Source organism: Hippichthys cyanospilos, chromosome 4 (assembly GCF_059441005.1).
Source record: "Hippichthys cyanospilos isolate Australia breed blue-spotted pipefish chromosome 4, RoL_Hcya_1.0, whole genome shotgun sequence".
Classification (NCBI taxonomy): domain Eukaryota; kingdom Metazoa; phylum Chordata; class Actinopteri; order Syngnathiformes; family Syngnathidae; genus Hippichthys; species Hippichthys cyanospilos.
The window spans coordinates 11,423,076-11,443,048 of record NC_142372.1 but is presented as its reverse complement, the minus strand read 5'-3'; the positions used below and the strand labels follow the sequence as shown (position 1 = coordinate 11,443,048).

General features: G+C 38.5%; 3 protein-coding genes across 6 annotated transcripts in view; 1 reads left to right on the top strand and 2 right to left on the bottom strand.

The window, feature by feature from the left end:
- The window catches only part of itsn2b (intersectin 2b), a 28,999-nt gene extending 16,990 nt beyond the window's left edge, over window positions 1-12,009 (bottom strand). For all 3 annotated transcript variants that reach the window (XM_088412792.1, XM_088412794.1, XM_088412793.1), the window contains exons 1-12: window positions 11,782-12,009; window positions 5,174-5,252; window positions 4,176-4,268; window positions 4,011-4,074; window positions 3,781-3,938; window positions 3,307-3,459; window positions 3,054-3,099; window positions 2,738-2,874; window positions 921-984; window positions 601-738; window positions 418-506; window positions 49-311 (exon numbers count right to left, since the gene is read on the bottom strand). In XM_088412792.1, the coding sequence (XP_088268918.1) occupies window positions 49-311; window positions 418-506; window positions 601-738; window positions 921-984; window positions 2,738-2,874; window positions 3,054-3,099; window positions 3,307-3,459; window positions 3,781-3,938; window positions 4,011-4,074; window positions 4,176-4,268; window positions 5,174-5,180 (1,212 nt within the window). In that variant the 5' untranslated portion in view covers window positions 5,181-5,252; window positions 11,782-12,009. The remainder of the gene's footprint in view (window positions 1-48; window positions 312-417; window positions 507-600; window positions 739-920; window positions 985-2,737; window positions 2,875-3,053; window positions 3,100-3,306; window positions 3,460-3,780; window positions 3,939-4,010; window positions 4,075-4,175; window positions 4,269-5,173; window positions 5,253-11,781) is intronic.
- A 688-nt stretch (window positions 12,010-12,697) lies between these two features.
- LOC148424573 (uncharacterized) lies at window positions 12,698-16,608 on the top strand. 2 transcript variants are annotated; one of them, XM_088413584.1, is made up of 8 exons: window positions 12,698-12,924; window positions 13,567-13,692; window positions 13,874-13,990; window positions 14,078-14,134; window positions 14,212-14,379; window positions 14,696-14,809; window positions 14,884-14,947; window positions 15,775-15,954. In XM_088413584.1, the coding sequence occupies exons 2-8, from the start codon at window positions 13,570-13,572 to the stop codon at window positions 15,783-15,785; spliced, it is 654 nt and encodes a 217-aa protein (XP_088269710.1). In that variant the 5' UTR covers window positions 12,698-12,924; window positions 13,567-13,569; the 3' UTR covers window positions 15,786-15,954. The 2 variants fall into 2 exon arrangements, with proteins under 2 accessions (XP_088269710.1, XP_088269709.1); XM_088413583.1 differs by lacking the exon at window positions 15,775-15,954 and adding an exon at window positions 15,999-16,608 and having other exon boundaries at window positions 12,700-12,924.
- An 889-nt stretch (window positions 16,609-17,497) lies between these two features.
- On the bottom strand, window positions 17,498-19,229 carry LOC148424572 (uncharacterized). Its single transcript, XM_088413186.1, has 2 exons — window positions 19,102-19,229; window positions 17,498-18,689 (listed from the first exon to the last, which is right to left on the bottom strand). The coding sequence occupies exons 1-2, from the start codon at window positions 19,227-19,229 to the stop codon at window positions 17,498-17,500; spliced, it is 1,320 nt and encodes a 439-aa protein (XP_088269312.1).
- Window positions 19,230-19,973: the final 744 nt, after the last annotated feature.

The following is a 19,973-nucleotide window of genomic DNA, read 5'->3' as shown; positions in this document are numbered from 1 at the left end:
TGGATATGCGAGGAGTTTATTGAGAGCGCTGTAATACCACCGCCTCACCTCTTTCCTTTCAATTTCTCTCTGCCGCTCTTCTTCTCTCTGCCTCTCCAACTCTCTCTGGCGCTCCAGCCGCCTCTCTTCCTCTTTCCGCCTCCTCTCCTCTGCTTCGCGAGCTTCCTTCTCCCGTCGTTCTTGCTCCTCTCGTGCCTTTTGAGCTTGCCTCTCCTGTTCTTTCTTTTCCGCTTCCAGCAAAGCCAATCGTCTCTTCTCCAGCTCTGCATTACCTCGCTCCAGGTTGGCTTTGAACTTGTCCTCAAATGATACTAAATGGAGGAATAGACATTTTAACCTCAATGTGAAACTGTACATTTTATGACATATAGGCACTCATATTCAAATCCTATTAAAAGAACAAAAAATAAACCTAACTGTTACTTCTTGCTTTCTGCGCCGGTTCAACATCAAAATTATCATAAATAACTGCATTGTTAGATGCGGAGTATCCATTTAGAGCACTCCTGGGAGAAAGAATGATATAAAAATTCAGACAACAGATAACCTCACGTTTAGATGTAGTCATGTGCTCACTCATTTGGCTAATTTTGTACTTACCTTTGTGTGGGTGGCACCAGGTCAGTTGGTAGGGTTCGCGGCAGTGGTTGCCCACTCTTAGCAACATCCACCAGATGCATGGCCAGAATGAACTCCTCGGCTGAGAGCTTACCGTCCTTGTCCACATCAGCCAAATTCCTGTTGAAAGGGTAAATAGGCTTGCATGATAAAAGCACTTCATATGAGTGGAAACTATAAGTCTTAAATAAGTCTTAATTTGTTATAGAACAGTATTGTAATCTCTGGGAAGTATGCATCACTATTTGTCAATAACTAGAGACAACAATAACACTCACAAACACATTGTGATATTTTCTCACCAGATGGAAGCCAGTTGAGTCTGACTGAGCATTGTGGTTGCCATGGCACCTCTCACCTGTTGACCTATGGATAATGGAAGGTAATAATTTCTGTTAAAAAAATAAATAATTCAGTCATATGCCATGTGGGGCATATGGGACAACAGCAGTAAGCAACAGATGTGTGGGTGTGAAAGGCGTTTTGAGCCATGACTGCATTTGTTTTTTTTTTGTTTGTTTTTTTTCTTTTTACAATTTTATTGCACACGGCGAAAAGCACTGTTAAAAAACAAAAGTAAAATCTGCACATATTTGATTTAATTTTTTTGTGAATGGTATGTACATAAAAGGTTCTGATGAGAAAACAAAACAAAAAAGTGGCCCATGATGAGTTCATTCTCAAGTACTGTTAGATAATTAAAACTTTAATACATCTAAATAAAATAGACGTATATCAAATTGGGTACAATAAATCCCTATAAAAAATGGCATTTGATGTATTGGATATATTGGGACACACTTTAACTGATGATGACCACCCTGCAAGTCATGCTTATGTGGGTGTGTGTTCATTGTCTCACTACATTACAGCTATTTCAGAAAAAACTGGTCCAACAAGCCAGCCATTCAGTCAAGCACATACACACTTGCCAAGTTAGTCAAGGCTTGACGCAATACACACAACAAAAAAAGGAAAAAAAGCGGGCGGTAACGATTGTAAAATCATCCGTTGTTCATGAACATCCACGCCTGCATGCCACACATTCTTGAGTTTTGCATGACCTACAGTCCGTGGACCAGGGGCGATTATTGCGTAGTTTGATGACCTAGTCAAAGAATGGGAGTCAAACCTTTATAAAAAAATAAATATTGAAAAATATATATTTTTCCTACAGTGGCTTTTCACAAGCTGGAAATGTGCCCATTACAGTACAATATTGAATTTTGTTCTCCGAATTAATTGCTCAGCCGACCCAATCCAAGATACCAGCGATATGTTCCTGTATTGACAAATGAGAAGCACTGAACTTGTGGCGTGGCATCACACATTCAAATTAACATTTTTTAAAATGACAAAACATGGAATATAAGTCATGGAATATCAAAAAAAATGCATACTATGTATATTAGACACTTCAGATTGCCCTTGGGTGTGTCTCTACAATCTACAATTTTGAGTGTGCATGGTTGGTTGTCTATTGTGCACCCTATGGTTGGCTAGCCGCCCGTTTAGGGTGTATATACCTCGCCTTCTGCCCGATGACAGCTGGGATAGGCTCAAGCACGCCCGTAAAATTCGTGAGGACAAGCGGTTAAGAAAAAGGATGGATGGAGGCTAAACCCATTTAGATCTGCCAATTAACTTATTATTGGATGACTATTCAAATGTCGACAAACAACTCATGTTCTGAAGCATTATTTGAAATGATTGCTTGGTCTCAAAGTTCCTTTTACAATAGTCTGTAAGCATTCGGATTTAAAAACCATACATTTTGTTTCAAATTTTACTCCACTTTGATTTGAACTGTACTTATGCTCAGCAGTGTCTGCATTTTATTAAGTGGGCCTTTGAATAATTTTCCCATCCCCGCCAAAATATTCTACCAAATATTAATACTTCTGATGAAGAATAAAATATGTTCAAGGGGAAATGTGGCAGAAAATTAAAATGTCTTTTATAGGTTCTGGAGCATCTTTTTCAAATTTTCATCCCCATTCCCAATGGTGGTCGACTGGTCATGGAACTCAAAAACGGGAGCTACAGTTGCCTCACAGCCCACAGTCATCTAAATGCAGCTCTGTGCAGACGCACACCTACACACACACAAATACAGTACCAGTGAGGTATCCAGTCATCTGGTTGTCCAAGATGTTGAACTGCTGCCTATATTTGAGTCTGGAGGTGTTCGGCACAGACCACTCCCCAAGGCCTCCTGCCATTTGGGCAGTCATTGAGGGAGGTGGCAAAGAGGCGCTGCATCACACAAACAATACAAAAAGACAAGCTAAAAACACCATTATACACAGACTTAGTCCTCCCAGTCTTTAGATTGATGAATAATAAATGAGGTATAGTGTAATTTACAAGCATCTTCTAGATAAGAGGCTGATAATGTGAAAAGCTACGGACTATTGAAATGTGACTGTACTTACCCGGATGCAAGTGGAGAACCATAAGAAGATGAAGATAATGGAAGACCTGAATATACATCATTATAGATTTCAGTTATTTTTAGATCCATCAAGACTAAAATGGATGTATACAATACGTAGAATGGTATTAGGACAACTGGCCATTTCACCTTTGTTCATAAGCGAGCTCAAGGGTAAAGTCAGGGCATCATATAGTGTTTTATAAAGGGGAAAACCCCCAGCAATGATAATCATTTCAATAAATAGTGTAGACCTGTGGCCAAGGTGCCAGCAGCCATTGGATGGAGAAGTCCCAGGTTGTGGCCTGACATTGGTGGCAAAGATGGGTGTCCTGGGGTTGCCATGGATACAGGTGTGAACATGGAAAGGTTGCTGCCAGGCATCAGGGACATGTTAGGCATCATCCCTAAGGCATAAACATTTCACGTTAAATACTTACATTGTAGCCAACGTGCTATTGTCCAAGGGCTGTTAGAAATTATTTTAAGATTTTATCATTAACATATTTCACTTTTATTATTTAATACTGCTTTTTCACTCGACCACATCAATCAGTGTATTGCACACAGAAAAAACAACAACAGATAATAACAAGTCTCATATAGTAGTTTAGTTTGTTATCATGTGACCACATTAAAAAGATCAATTATATTTTAGAGAATAGCAAAGTCAAATGGGCAAATGGACTGCTGCAGGAATAAGGGTCTATGGACTATATGCACAGTACCATAGCCAAGACCGGGAACAGGCACAGGAGGCTGCTTCATGATGATTGGCAGTGAAGAGGGAAGTGGCGTTCCCTGGAGTTTGAGTTTCACAAGCTTCATCGCAATGGAAAACTCCAACCTGTCCATCTTCCCATCTTTGTTCAAGTCAGCAAGAGCCCTAAGATTAACCAACAGAACTGACAGTCAAGAAGAGATTGCGGGAGCATTTCTTCCGCAAATATTGTTTTACCATATCTCAGCCAGAACTGAAGCAGGTAGCCCTGACTGAAGGAAAAACTTCCTTGCCTGCTCGCCTACAGCAAGAGAAGATACAAGATAGAAAATTGGGTGAATTGAGAGGGATCTTGCTTATGATGATGACCAAGATAAACATAACATAACATATATATGGCACCTGAAACATAACCCATTGAAGGGGCCAGGGTGTCAAATTTCTGGTCATGCTTGTCCCTCTCCTCTGGAGTGATAGCCCACACATTTGCACCACCTGTAACATCAAAACATTGTGTCAAGTGTGAGCGAGTGAGTGTGTGAAGGAGGGAGGTGGTATGTGGTCAACCAACACTACAAAGATAAACATTGTACTTCTTCATCTATTAATCAATCAATTGGAATGAGAGATGAGCAATATGGCAAAAAATATAATCTGTTTTTTTTCCAGTCATTCTGAATTATTATTTTATTCAAAGCAATAAACACGAGCACCATTTGAAGTTGTGAATTATTAAGCAATTTCAAATCAACTGTCTTTTTAAAATAATTAATTAATCGGATTAATCTGATTTATTGCCCAGCCCTGATTGGAAAGATCTTCCTGACATCATAGATATGTCGGACAAGTCTATGCTTACAATCATGTTTGAAGAAAGGCTTTTTCTTTTCCCAGGATACAAAATAAGGTCTAGATTGCAACCTAGGGTGACTAGATCAGACTTGAAGCACACAAGAACCGTTTTTTTCTATTTCCTGTTGATATAATTGCTGTATAGCCAATGAATGTTTTTGTCCTTGTAATCAATCTCACTGTTGTTTAATTGTTTAGGAATGATACATTACGCTAATTGCCCTAACATACAGGAAGCCTTGCACAAATAAATCACACTGGTGATCATTACCAGGAAGAGAAAGCTTAACCTGAGAAAAGCAAATGAGCACTTGGCACAAAAGGGGGATGGCACACTAAAAGCAGACACAATAAACACTCCCTAAGTTTTGTGTTAAATTGGCACAATAACTGATTTTATACTTTGTAAAGCCATGGGAAAATTAAATACAGATTTAAAAAACAAATCAGAAACGGTAATTATGGAATGTGGTAGATTTGCACACAAAGATCATCTTTTTATAGCTGCACACAGAGCACTCATCCAAATAAACAAGGATCCATCTTACCATTCATATTTGTTGGCGTCAGGGGACAAGCGAGGCTGTTGAACTCCCGATGGTGTCCTCAGCTCCTGCTTGCAGCCATCTGCAAAACACACAGTGGTAGCCCCAGTCATCAGTCAGCACTGCCGCGAGGACAGCACAAGTACAGCAGCCATGAAGCCAACGAGGAAGGCAGGAAACAGGAGGGAGATTTTGGTCAGTCAGCACAGCCTAACAGGGCTTCTCCTGTTCCCCTCTGTCTGGGCAATTCAGGCCACCTCCCAAACCTTTTAAAGCACACTGGGAGAGGCTCCAACACTGCTCACAGTTACTCTATTGGTGCAAAAGAGATTTTGCGAAAGAGAGGCATTTACATTCACCCTATGGACCGCCTGTACTAAACATACTTACAGTAAGTATTTAATCTCTATTGCTTTGAGGCAAGACTGAAAAATCATACCGTACATTCTACGTATTTTATTATGAGTACCACATGGTGACTTATGTCTTGTCAATAAAGATTATGCAACATTTTTCACACCATTCATACTTGGATAATATGCTTTGAAAGTCTATGAGTCAACATGTAAAGGTCTAAAATGAATCGGGTTCAATGTCAAACAGTAATCAAGGATATGGCAATGGTGACGCAATGGAATCTCTTGTGAAAAACGCCATTGCGGACATAATTGATTAAAAAACTGAAGGCTGAAATTATAACACCAGCAATGTGTTATTAAAGTATTACTTTTATAAAAGCTAATAAGTGTTATATACTGGTGACAGTTTGGTTTGTTTTCCTTTTTGTTCTGAAATCTAAACGCATTCTTAAGCAGCATCCCAAAATGAATTGAATTGAGTTTACAAGATACAACATACATTTATGTCAGTGCTCCCTTGACATAAAAGAAGCCCAACACTCAAATTTTCTGAGATCACTCGGATGACTTATTTTTGCTTGGTGGGGTTTGCAAATAAATAAGTGTTGGAAGCAAAACACAACTCATCTAATATCACAAAAGCAGCAATTTTATGGATAATAAACCATAAAATAATAATAATATTAAGAAAAGGCTTCAAGATTTTCACTGTCACTCCAAGGTTGCGTTCACTGTCACACTATATTTAAAAAAAATAAATAAATCATAACATGAGCTGCAGGTGTTTTTAGTGCTAAGTGTGGTAGGAATGCAGTTATCAGGTACTTTTAGTATTCGGATATCTTGCAAAAAATAAAAAAGTAAAAAATAATAATAGAGTATTTGGATAGAAATGAAAAAGTAATGTTTTGCACGGTGAAAAATAATTCTAAAAAAAAAATAGAAACACAGAAGACCACCAAAAAAAAAAAACAACAAATAAAAAATAATAAATAATCAATGTCCCGTATACAGATAGAAATGAAAAAGTATTTTTTTGCACGGTGAAAAATAATTCTAAACACAGACCTAAAAAAAAAAAACTTAATTATGAATTACCAACTTTATTAAATTAATGATTATTTTTTTTAACCTTAAATTTAAACTGCACCCCGAATTGACAATTGAACATGAATTCACAAGATGGTCGTGTTTGTATAGGGAGTCAGGACCAATAGTTGCAGTAGAAAAACTAGTCAAGTTGATACGGAGTGCCACCTCATCAAGAACATCTTCAAAATTACGGCATACCATGGCTTTTTTGTCTATATTTGTGTTTATATTTGGTAAACTACGGTTTATTTTGAAGTTGGCCTTCTCACCACATTACAAAAGTGTTATATATGTTTTCTGACATGTACACTCGGGTATCCGGGGCAAAAAAAAATGCCTCAAGCTAAGGTACTCAAATTTAAAAATTAGGAAATTTAAAAAGGATATAAATTATGATAGAATAGTGATAATCCTAACTTGGAAATATTACATTATGAAAACAAAGAGACTATCAACGATAAATAAAAGTCACAAACGAGACAACTCATTAAGATGTACTACAAGGTGAAGTAGTGCTGAAAAGCAGCCAACATAAAACAGGCTTGTCTGGATTTCTCAAGCATTGAAACAATCACGAGTGACCTGCTCTGGTCGACTTTTTCTAAGCTTTAAGACAACCAGAGCAGTCCTGGGAAAGAAATTACCTGGACGAATGAGAATATCCACAAGCAGACTTATTTGGAATAGTTTGTCCACAGTGAACACAAATGGGTTGAGTTCAAAAAAAGAAACTTTACCGAGTTGTGAGACAAATGACCTGCTTGTATTCGTAGCTTCCACGCGGAACACCTGCCACCATCAGTTAGTGAGACTCAAATGATGAAATCAGAGGAAGCAAAAAGGGGAGACATTCCAATGTTTCTACTCAACATTTCCTTCCTGGCAATCAGCATCAAGCATTTCCTCATCGCAAGTCAGCTGACAGGAAGCTATCGTGGACTTTGGCCGTGGGATAGCTTGTGACATAGCAAACCAAGGGGAAAAAGTAGAAAATGGGACAGCTTATTTAAAAAAAAAAAAGCCTGACGAGTTATTTTTGGAGGTACAATTACAGATGGTCAAAAATTGTTACCGAAGGCGAGTGTACTTGGACTGATTATGTTCAATGGCTGCTCACAAAGATGGAAGAGCAAAGCGAGACTAATCCACTGCCTTCCATCTGTCGCAAGCCTTCTTTCCCTTGTTTCTCATTTTGGGTCAGGTCCTCTCTCCTTTAGTCTCAGTATCATGATTTCTCTTCTTTGGTTCATAGCTCATTATCTCTAGGGACTTTTTAGTATGTCTCCCAAATGGCCCAATCACCCAATCATTTATATCTAATTACTTACATTGCTTAAAATGTTTTCTGTTGCATGTGTTTTACTTTATTATAGATCAATTGAAAATAAATGCAAAACTTAAAAAGAAAAAAAACCTCCCACTTTAAAGTACATTTATGAAATGCCACATTCATGATTCATGGGTGCATATTGCTGATACCGGCCAGAATTCTTCTTCTCAAGATTGAACCATTTCTATAAGATCATTCGTCACGCTCTCTAAAATGAATAAATGTCAATAAAAGCCCAAAGAAACACTCAATCAGTTCTTCTATTGTTCATGCACCCTGTGGTGAAAAAAGTTGGGAACCAACTGGTACAATTTTTTTTTTTTTTTTAATTATGAAATTGATCAAAATTGGACAAGGTGTTTCTGCTCGACACCAGTGATATGGAATGTCTTATATTCTCAAGTGTCTTTCATTTTTGCAATTGTTAATGTGACAACTGTGTTTTTGAGTGTAAAAGTCAAAAAGTTAGAAGAAAGATTAGTTAATGAAAAACAAAACCACAAAAAGTTTCCATTTAACATTTTTAAAAAGTCACTTTAAAAGTAACTGCATTTGAAAAACTAAATCCAAAATTAATATTTTATGGCAAATTTAAATTGTTATAGCCATCCATGGTAGATAGTGGAAGTTTTTGACTCAAATGCTGAAAAAACAGCAGCATGTTCAGAGAAAAATATCCAGTTATGTTATTGTTTTTTTTGTTTTTTGTTTTTTTTTGCAAATGTATCTGATTTAATATAAAATAGGTAGTCTCAATTTGCATAAGTCTAAATATCATTATGGGGTGGGACCTAGAATCTCAACAGAAGAAAGACAGAGCCCAAAATGCTCTAACTGTAACACTGTCACAATGTTCTTAATACATTCAGCAGCCCCTTCAGTTCTTGCATTGCAACAAACACAATCAGGTGCACAGCGCGGGAGCATGCATGAGTGCGCAAAGAGCAGCCTGATGGAACATTGGAGAGCATTCTCGAAGTAGAGCTTAAAGCAATAGTAGCTTGTTTTGATGGGGATTCAGCTCCCTACATAGTTGCTTTATTGCAGGATTTCATAGTGCTTGGTAGATGAAATGACCAGTCGACACATAGAGATCGAGTTACGACTTGATATTTGACTACAGACAAGCTACTGTACGTTAAAAATAGAATGACACAGTCCTACTTCGAAAGCAAGGAATTCTGCTAGACTGTCCATCTAGGTCAGCATTTTTGAAGTGTTCGACCAGAGAATCCGCTGCAGTGACCAGCTCAGACATTTTTAAAAAAATCAAATGTCAGATATTGCGCAGTTCCATCTATCACATCAGTATACTTCAGACTGTCATTTCACTTGTGGTTTGCTTATGCTAGTCAAACCTCAAATGTTTCACCTTGGCTTTGCTGTTCAAAAGGTCATGCCTGTCTCACTTGTTATATACAAAACACGGAACTGTTGGATAAACAGGCAACTTGCCCAGTGCCTGGCAATGGCTATGTGCAATGAATCCTAGAGATGTTATTCCAATCAGTGCAGCGTTTAATAATAAACCATGCAGACACTGAAAAGGGGGTCATACTGAAAAAAACCTCAAACCACTTTGGTATTTATTCCATGTGTCTGCTTCTTAAATATAGAGGTGACCCAACTTATGAGTTCCTCTAGAAATAGGCAATAAATATTGAACTAAAGAACAAGCCCTTCAAGCAATGTTTATTTCAAAAGAAACAGCGTAGCAACACATGTAGACAACGATATCACATTACTCTGAGACATATAATCTAATGCACACATACAGACTAGAAGAAGCAACAAAATATATGCATGAGATGATACACAAAGCTCGATTTATTACGCTATATGGTTTCCAAAAGTACAACGCTGTTGAGTGGTGTTTTTTCAAATTAAAAACAAATTACATTTGTTGTTGGTGTTTATGGGTGTCTAGAGCATATTTAAGTCATTTACATTAAATTTGAAGGGGAAAAAGGATTTGACATACAATTGTCTTTTGTAATGAACATGCTTCACTTAACACATTAAAGTTGCAAGACAAGGAATCAAAGTTTTTTTGTTTTTTTTTCCAAAGACATGCCTACACAGGAACTGCCTGACCAGCTGACGAGTGTCTAAAAATGATTTATTCAGCTTTGTACACTGACCATACACCAGTAACCCCTTGCACATTAATTCTGGTTGAAGACTCCATGTACAGTATGCCTTGTTGACTCTTTACCCAGATATTCCTCTCTTTTTTTTTTTTTTTTTTTTTGCTCAAAACACCAGATTATCCCCTTTCATTCATCATACAATGCAGTTGTAGGCGTATGTGATACTGTTAACAAAGGTGACCAAGTATGCAACGCAGATGAGAAAGCATGACAAGTACGACTCAGGTGACGCACCCTTTTAATGGTACGTTTTGATCACTGTAGGTGAAAATGTCACACGACAGGAAGCAAATTTGAAAATCTGCAGGTGCCTTTTGAAGTATTTCACACCGTGCTGAATTGTTGCTCCCGGGCAAGGCAGGCTCTCCCTGCTGAATTTTGTTTCTTTGCCTTGCCCTGATTTGTGCACATATGAGGATATGTCCCAGGAGTGGGAAAATCCCACTGTTTTATACTGGGCGTATTTGTAAGTGGTGCATTTGTTAAGGCAGTCATGTTTTCATGGTATTGGCGTAATTTGTTGTCTTTGGAAGTAGCAGTGGAAAATAATGTTTGCCAAGCAAAAATTGCTGAAAGCTAAAAAGTGTCTGCGACAGCAATGTTTGACAAACTTGCCAACTTAGCCAAGGCCCATATTGGAATAGAATGCTTCTATTGTCATTATATGGTAGGTATACAACAACCAGTTAAGGGTGTCCCTCGCTAACTGCCGAAGACATTTGGGATAGGCACCAGCATGCAAGCGACTCTTGTGAGGATAATCGGCGAAAGAAAAGTGATGGATGGAGAATAAATATTATTGCGTTAGAAAAATCCCATGGCACAGCACCAAACAAAAACGTCACAAAACATAAATACCAGTACATTCTGGTTTCAATTTATAGACAAACTGACTTTTTCCTTGTACAGTGTGGGCGTATTTATTATATATTTATTCATTTATTGTTAAACATATAGATTTGCTAGAGCTGTGCATAATGTTTGCATTCAGTAGTGCATCTTAGTGACGCTCCGAGAGGCCATCATTGGGCATCTTTCGGCTCATCTTCAGTGTTGTCGTCACATTACGTGACAATCACATGTACACACACAATTTTGAGCAACAAGCCTATTTATGCGCAGTGTCAATGTACAAATGGTGCTTGTTATGACAATAATAAGTGAACTTTAGGAACACAACTGTTATTTATAGTATACTGATGCCTATTACATCTTATTGCTGGCCAAAATGGTGCCGTGTGGATCAATTGTTCAGGTACTTAAATGAAAAAATAAGAAGAAGAAGAACCGTTGCTAAAGAAAACCAACAGTACAGTACTTGCACCACAAACATCCTGAGATCAACTTCTCGCCTCCCTGTGCAAGTCATAAACATTCTCAAATCGCTCGTGTTCTGCCTGCAACCTGCTCAACTAGTTTCAATTACTGCAGTAGCAAATCTGCCTTAACTGACGTGCACGTAACGTAAATTATGCAGAGAAAACAGCTCTTTGTGAGTTCACAATTTTGCTCGAAAGCACAATCACGTCCTTTTACGTTACTCATTTTACCATTTAAATGATAACGAAGCAGATTCCTCCTTCATTATTAACAATAATTATATCAATGGGACAGGACATGTTAACTGATGAACGATGTTCTTCTCTTTAAACGACAATTTACAAAAAGATTCCAACTTACCCTTGTTTGCTTTCCCTCTCGCTTAGTCAAAAAAGATACATTTTAGCTGTTCCAAATTTGTTGTAGGGGACGACTCGCTTCCACGGCGACTTTGATTGTCCGACGAGGAGCGAAAGTGAGGCAGATATGTTGGAAGTTTTGAGCTTGGTTGCTACTCCTCGGGAGGACCTGTTGCTGACAGCTCGTTGAGCGTCACGCCAACAATATGGCTGACGACCACTGCCTGGCTTGCTCTTGGCAAACGTCTGCTCCAGCCCGCGCCGTGGCGCTGTTAAAGTTTGTCCGGTTTGGGTGGGCGGAGACACGGGGGAGGAGCATAAGTGGAACGTAAACAACGACAAAAAAAACAAACAAAAACAAACATATAGTATGGCTCATAAATTTAGTACGGCGGTTTACCTTTAACTACATGAGTTAATATAATCTACCAATTTGTATAAAAAAAAGAAACGTAGGCGTCAGCCACATTTCATAATAATATAAACAATAAAGTGACAATTTGTGCGGAAATGTCGTCGCCATCTTGAATGTGGCGAAAAATGTGGCGAGAGGAAGCAAAAAGAGATACAAATGAAGGTTAAAGTCGCTAAAAAGTATTTTTGAGTGTGCGATATCTATAAAATCTCAACAGCACAAAACATGTTACTGCCAAACGAGCACAAACGCACGATAAAAATGTTGGGACGACGTCATCACTAGAAATTAATAAGTGTAATATTTATAAAACACTAGCATTACAAAAATAAAAAAAATAGCAGACAATTGCAGCATAAACGAATTGTGTTATTTTGGATCCATAATCACAGTAAAACAGTACCTGCATAAACATTTTTACGACCAGAAAATAACATAAATAAAGCAAAAACGCAACAGGACATTTCACCTCACTATTTTGCGTGGCGTGCACACGCCGACTTACGACTGCACGAGTCACGTGACTGTTCGCTGGCCCAAGTGAGACTTGGATGCAAAAGCCAATCATTTCGCTGTGGGGCACGTCCTGCATTGGCCATTGTAACGCAAAGGATACATACATTTGGGGGATCTGCGTCTAGGTGCGCTTTTAGAAGAGCCGAGGATCCCCTTAATATGGCAAGATGAAAACAAGTTTTTGGGCGTGTTCGAAGCATCGAGATATACTCTGTGAGTAGTATCCCTTCCACCAAAGTTTTTTAGTCAACTACTCTTTACATTTATTTCTGTTTTACTCTCCTGTACTGCATCCACATTTTCTAAAATAGATGTGACACGAAACACCACAACACAAGTAGAACATTTTCTCACAGTTATTTGACTTCGTTACATTCCTTCTATGACCTATACGCACAGGCTCTTGTTATGGTCAAATTGTTGCGACATTGCACAGATGTTTTTTTCTGGTTACTGTGTGATATTGTGCGCTTCTGGCAGGCATGTGGATCGTTGAATATTATTACAAGTTTAAAAACCTTAATACATGTTCAATATATGTTTAAAAGTCACGGCAAAACTTGGCGTTGGGTGCGTTTTTAATGAAAACAATGTGTGAATACTTTAGGGATGTTGCTGTAGATGTATAGTTACGCAAGTGAACACACTTTAAGCTCTTCAAAACAAAAAAACAGACAAGACATTCTGAAAGCATCCAGGGCCGTATACTGCCGTTTGTAAAAGTCTTTTTCTTTTTACACTCCTATCTACGCGCATTCGCATGTCCAAACATCTGTTTTACCCATGATAATCATAATATTAATCAATATAGAAATGCACTTCTTACTAGGTGATGTATGTTCATGTTTGTTTTAGAAAATGTCTGTGGAGCTCTTATCTATCAGCCAAATTCGTGGGAACAATGACGCTCTGCAAGGTACCCCAGTGGGAGGAAGTAAACCTCTACATCGCTTCATCACTGCTCAACCGCAGCTTATTGGGGTCAGACATGTCACAACTACAACAATGACTGTATAACTGTTAAAGCCACCAATTAATTATCACAGCTCCTCCTACAGTTGGCGACTCTTTTTGAAGCTCAAATTACACACCAATTCTACCCTACATCTCACTTCATTTACCATCTTCTTTGTTCACCTTTAACTATAAATTCAAATTCCAGATTGCTGTGCTTATTTTGGGGATATCATTCATCATTATCACCATATTTATGATGGAAGAAATTCATCATTCCCATGCATTTGAAGCAATCCCTCCAGGGTTTGTGACTGGAGCACTGGTGAGTACACACAAATTGACCTCTATGTCCTCGTTATATGTACAATAAGGTAAAAACATTTATAAGGTTGGTTTCTTCCTATTGCAGTGCATAATATGTGGGATTCTGTACATCATAACGGAGCATAACCCAACCAAAAAAATTGTAAGCATATATTTGCCATATTTCAGGTGCATTTCAGATTCGCGGAATAATCATTTGCTGTATTTTTCCACTCGCAGGTGACTATATGCTTGGCTCTAAGCATAGTGGCCGTACTGGGGACATTTTGGACCGCAATTATCATCATTCCCAAAATGGAATACTTTGATTATGTCGGCTATGACATATATGAGGCCGACAATATGTCTTACATCGAGGAGGAAAGACATTCGATGACGGAGGCTCGGGTAATTATTTTGTTTTTATGAAATAACACAAGGGATTGGCTTTTTGTTGGGTATTGCATGTAATTGTGTGACACTGTATTAAACGTATGTAAACATTAAGTGACAAACTAATCACATTAAATGATCTAAAAAAAAGAATAAAAATTGCAATATCAAATAAGAAAACATACAAAATGCTTTTATAATGTTGGAAAATTACATATGTTTTAAAATAAAATTCTTCTTCCAGAGGTTAGGTTTCAGGATTTACCGTAGTTCATGTCAGTGTGACTAAACATATGAATGATTTGTTGTAATGGCGTGTCTTTATTTGCAGGCCGTCAAGCTGGCGTTGTATAGCGTCTTCATGTTCTACATCTTTGTCAGTACAATTATTTTTATCATGATGTCATCGCTGGCCGCGGCAGCCCTGCGTTCCTCTCGGAGTCAGGTTGGTTTAAAAGAAACTTGGAATGTGAAACATGAATTAAAGTCAGGCAGTAAGACTTCTTCCTTTCTCCTCAGGCCATTGTTGTGATGTCCACAACGGCTAATACAGCACCTGGTGATTTACAAGATGAACAGCCAGGTTAGTGGTTGCAAATTTAGAAATCGAAATGTCATGACTACGCACTGCAAAACGCCATTGACAGGCTAACAAATAGCATCCGTGTGGCAGTGTAACCCTTTTGGTAGTTTCAACACAAACAGTGTAGCAATGCATGAAGGTATACAGTTAAAATACTCAGATATCACATATTTTCTGTTTGCACTGCAAAAATAAAATAAAATAAATAACTGTTACTTTAGTTTACTGATAATTGATAAAAGTAACTGATAATACTGATAATTTTGACTGTTTCAATGGACTGTACGTACATATCTGTACAATACTGCCCCTAGGTGGCCAAAGCGCGCACACTAGGAAGAATTGCACAATATATTGTATTAAAAACAGGAAATGAATGATGCCCAAACCATCCTCTACATTATATTAATGTAGGGCTACAACTGACGATTATTTAATAATCGATTAATCCGTTGATTATTTGTCAATGAACCAGTGAATCGGATTTCCTTACATGTTTTAACTTCCAGCCTTTCATTCAAAACAGGCTTTTTTTTTCTCAAATTGATAGTGTAGAAAATGCATTAAACATCATTTGTTTCGCAGTTATGATTCATTCATTAGTTTTTTTGGTATCATATCATAGAATTGGTTTAAATATTGATCATTATTTCAAGAGTAGAAGCAGATGCTTGTAAATACTTATTCAACACAAAGATGATCAGTGTTTTTTTCGAGGCGAACTAAAGAAATCATCATCAGGACATTTCCTGTTGAGAGGCAGAATTTCTGAGGATTTAGACAAGTTTGGAACTTCTCGATAATCAACAATTATTAATTCATTTTAGGGATGGGATAATACTGGTGTGTTTGGGTCTGTGAATGCTTGTCCGTCTCTGTGTGCCCTGCGATGGGCTGGCAACCAAGGGTGTCACCCGCTTACTGCCCGAAGCCAGCTGGGATAGGCACCAGCAAGCAGGCCTGCCACAGTTTGTTAGTTACACACACGCAAAGTATTTCTTTATACAAAACCACAGAATCTTTTCTGCCCTTTTTCCATCCTATCCTACAGGAATTGTTGGGGATGAACAACCAGTGACCAGACTTGCTCCTCTTCAACAATAATATCATTGTCATGCCAGATGTATGAAACGAGTTGGATCGAGTTATTTTTGCATAACACAGCATGATGAAAGTCGTCAGAGTAAACATCCTGTACATGAAGACCACTATTGTGTTTAAAATGAACACTCTTTTCTTACTCTCAAAAGTAAACAAAGTGTATAATGTAGAGCAGTCGTTTATCTGAATGTTCTTTTGCATAATCCATTTTATACTTTAACCTGAACCACTACATCACTATATCATTCATTACACAACATTTTTATCGTTTAATTAACAGCAAAAGAAAGAGGGACCAGGAGTTGTCATGGACAGTTACAGTATTATGTTTGCAAATATTTGGGTATGCTCTGTATGTGTTGATGGTCCCTTTGTAGCAGTTTAGCAGCTACTGTATATATTAACATTAATTTAGAACACTCTTGCTAGCTGTAGTAACATGTATTTTTTTTAAATTTTTTTTTACATTTTGCCCGTGAAAAATACGGTGTTGAATTGTCTTTTGTTCTGTGTCAGTTTTTGTATCAGTTTTTCATTAAAATTTGACTCGGAATGACAAACAGCCAGAAGCAAGCGCACTTTATCTCTTATTTGGAGAACGGTACGTGAAAGAGTGTGAATTGGCATTAAGGTATAAGGAATGCTTGTAAGTGTGTTTTCATTCATTTCAAAGTGATTAGAGCATGTGGGAGTGGTAAAAATCGAAAAGTTAGTTTCATCTGCATGTGCTAAACGTTCTATATAAATAGAGTTAAGCCGAGTTGGAACGTCAAGCAAATTATTTCCATACCAAAGTATCATACACAAACGAGATGCTTATTAATAAAGGGATGCTTTAGTTAGCAATTTCCAGCAGTATAATTCACAATACCTTTAAAACATTTTTTTACCACTTGCTCACCTATTTCCTCAACATACGGTGCTTTATTTAAAACTTGATACATCATCACCCAATGAGAAAATGTTCTCAGGCAGGGCGCAGGGAGGTGGAAGGAAGGGGAGCGGAGGAGGAACAAACAGCATAAAGTTTAAACTGATTGAACATTAATTAGATGTTAGAAATGTATCATTTAAGATCAAACACAAAATATTAACTCAATGACATCAATTGGTCGATCAATTGATGGTTGATCTACCAACAATTGTCAAGCAGAACCAAATATCAAGCATTTTGACCAGAAACAACATTGAATTAACATCTTTTCATCTTCGACATCAGGTGTCAAAATGCATTGTTTAAAATCACATTTCTACATAAAAACTATTTTAAAACTGTTGTTCAATAAAATTGATTATCGACCAAATGTGAGCTTATTACTGGTAACCCTTCGTATTCGTATTCTCATTTTTAAATAGGCTTGCGTCATAGAGGCTAAAATCTGATCGAACGTAACAATTTAACATCCATATTGAGCAGCCGAGAGAAATGATCCATTATAATAAAATCAATCAAACCGAAGAGGGCTTGGTAACGTCGCTTGAGATGACGCAGCAGCGCTGGTGCACGCGCATGTGCTCCATCACGCGATATTGGCGAGAAAAGGCCATGGGGCACCGGGGGCAGGGGAAGGGCTTGACTCCTAGGTGAGAGCGCATGTGCCTGTTCAAGGTGCCACGCTGGCTGAAAGAGCGCATGCACAAGGAGCACTGGAACAGGTGGCGAACGGGCAGAGGCTTGCGAGGTGAGGATGCCGGAACATGGTCATGCACGGCGGGAGCTGTGTAGGCCTCTTTATGCTCCCTCACCATAAAATATCTATAATCGTCATTAGATGAAGTCTCATTGCTCTTTGTGCCATTGTGACCAATCACAAGCACTGTTCGTTGTTCCGTCGTCTGTTCCTGAGGAAAAGGATCGGCTGTATGGTTCGCAGGTTCAAAACTGCTGGAGACCCCGACATCTTCTTCATCACTGGACTGCTCAGATGAACTGGATGGGGGATGATGAAAACATCTCTGAGAAGAGATCTCCTCAGGATGAAGCAGGTGTGGATGGATTACGTCAGCGTTCCCATTTTTGGTGAGCAGCTTGGATTCTGACTTCTTGAAGTTTTCCGGCTGTGTCCTTGCCTCGGCAAGTCCACAGTTGCCATCCAGGTTCGTGCAGTGATCCTTTCGTCCCCGTGGACACATGTTCTTCTCCCAAGAAGTCACTTGGAGGCCCGCAGGCGGCGTCATGGCTCTGCTGCTGTGATGTATGACTGGTACCAGCCTACGCTGAGGCAAGCATGATGAAGAACCGAAATCCACATGTTCAGTAAATTGGAGAATATGCTTTTTGTCTTCTGCTTGTAGCCTTTTCTCTGTTATGTTGTATATTACACTGTGATCCAAATCTTGAGGAGTATCACTATCGCAAGTTCTCAAAGGTTCACTAGAGGCTCTGTTTCCATCACTCACTTCAGTTAGAGGGGCGTTCATCAGAACCTCCCTCAGTTGCTCCATCTCTAAGAGGCGGGCAGCAGCAAGTAGATTGTGGTACTGTTGCCAACTCTGTGCAGGAGGCAGAACTCCCGTGTAGATGAAGTCCAACACGATCTCCAGGACCGAGTGAGCCAGACATGGAGCTTGCAGATCCACCAGAGAACCTGTCGAGGAGACGATAGTTGCCAGAACTGGACTGGAAGCAGCAAGAATACACCTGATGGAGATCAAGGGAAAGATGTGATGAGATAATAAATGTCAGGAAAAGCCTCTTGCAACCTCAGAATTTTATTTGCGATGTTTCAGAGGTGTTCAAATGGCGGCAGTAGTGTGTTTGACTTTTATTGAACATGACTTGGAATATGATTGACTAGAGGGTGCAACCATGTTTGCTCAGTTCATTTTTACTCTTCCTCTTCAAAAGATTTGTTTCATTTGTTGTACGTTATAGGCCACAAAGCTTAGAAATTATGTTTCTCTTTTTTATATCACAAAAACCTGGCATTTGAACAGTTGTGTAGACCTTTTAGTCCATTGTATCACCTGCATTCTAAAACAGCGCATAAAATAAATAAAGTGCCTTTTAATTGAGCGACATCTCATTGACCTGAGAGTTAGTAGTAACTTACTTGTGTGCTGGGTAAAGGTGAGCTGGGTCCTGTTTCTGTCTGAGCACGCAGTCACATAAGTTTGCATGTTCTCGTTGATGGTTCAAACTCATCAAAAGTGAAGCTGCATGACGACCTATGCCCTTCATATCCACACATGACAATATGCTGTAAAATGTAACACTTCTAATTGTATACAGTATATCTTTTTGGGAATTGATTTAATATTGAAATTCTGTATGTGAAGCATTTTGTATGGTCATTGTACAATAAATTCTGTATTGCTTGTACAGCGCAGTAATACATCACTGCAAACTAAAACTACAGTAATACACAATGTTAACAAGGTCATTTTGAATATTTAGTTCAATTCCTAAACAAATCATTTTCAATACAGACAAGTGAAACTGGCTTAATAAAACAACGTGTACGGCAGTTTCTCTTACCTCCATGTCACAGTGAAGAAAAGATTTCCTGTATGTGTACAATGATGTGAATGGCACAAAGAACCATGGTGCAGGATATATAGTCTGTGTAGTATCTACGCACATGCTCTCCTCTGGAAAGTGATCACAAGCTTTTCAGTCTGGAACCATGGTGTGACGTAGAGGAACAGGTGCTTATAGGGAGACTTCTGACGTGACCATTCCTGTGGCTCTCTGTGGAGGTTCTGCCAAGCTCCGCCCACTTGGGTACCAACCACACAGCAGAGAGTTGTAGTTGAGAGAGTTTTATGTATCACGGCTAGGACAGAAACTTTCTTTGTGAGTAAATTCTTCCATGCAGAAGTGAACTGATTGATTCACTACTCTTACCACTGTTGTAATCATTACATAAGCATCTATGTGTGGTTATACAATATTATTGAATGATGAATATTGTCTGTTGCGGGT

Coding starts and splice junctions, on each gene's coding strand:
- LOC148424573 (XM_088413583.1), top strand. CDS start 13,570: ATGTCTGTGGAGCTCTTATCTATCAGCCAAATTCGTGGGAACAATGAC. Junction 14,135..14,211: donor ATAACCCAACCAAAAAAATT/GTAAGCATATAT, acceptor TTCCACTCGCAG/GTGACTATATGCTTGGCTCT. Junction 14,380..14,695: donor ATTCGATGACGGAGGCTCGG/GTAATTATTTTG, acceptor CTTTATTTGCAG/GCCGTCAAGCTGGCGTTGTA.
- LOC148424572 (XM_088413186.1), bottom strand. CDS start 19,229: ATGAAGGGCATAGGTCGTCATGCAGCTTCACTTTTGATGAGTTTGAAC. Junction 18,690..19,101: donor CACCTTTACCCAGCACACAA/GTAAGTTACTAC, acceptor GATCTCCATCAG/GTGTATTCTTGCTGCTTCCA.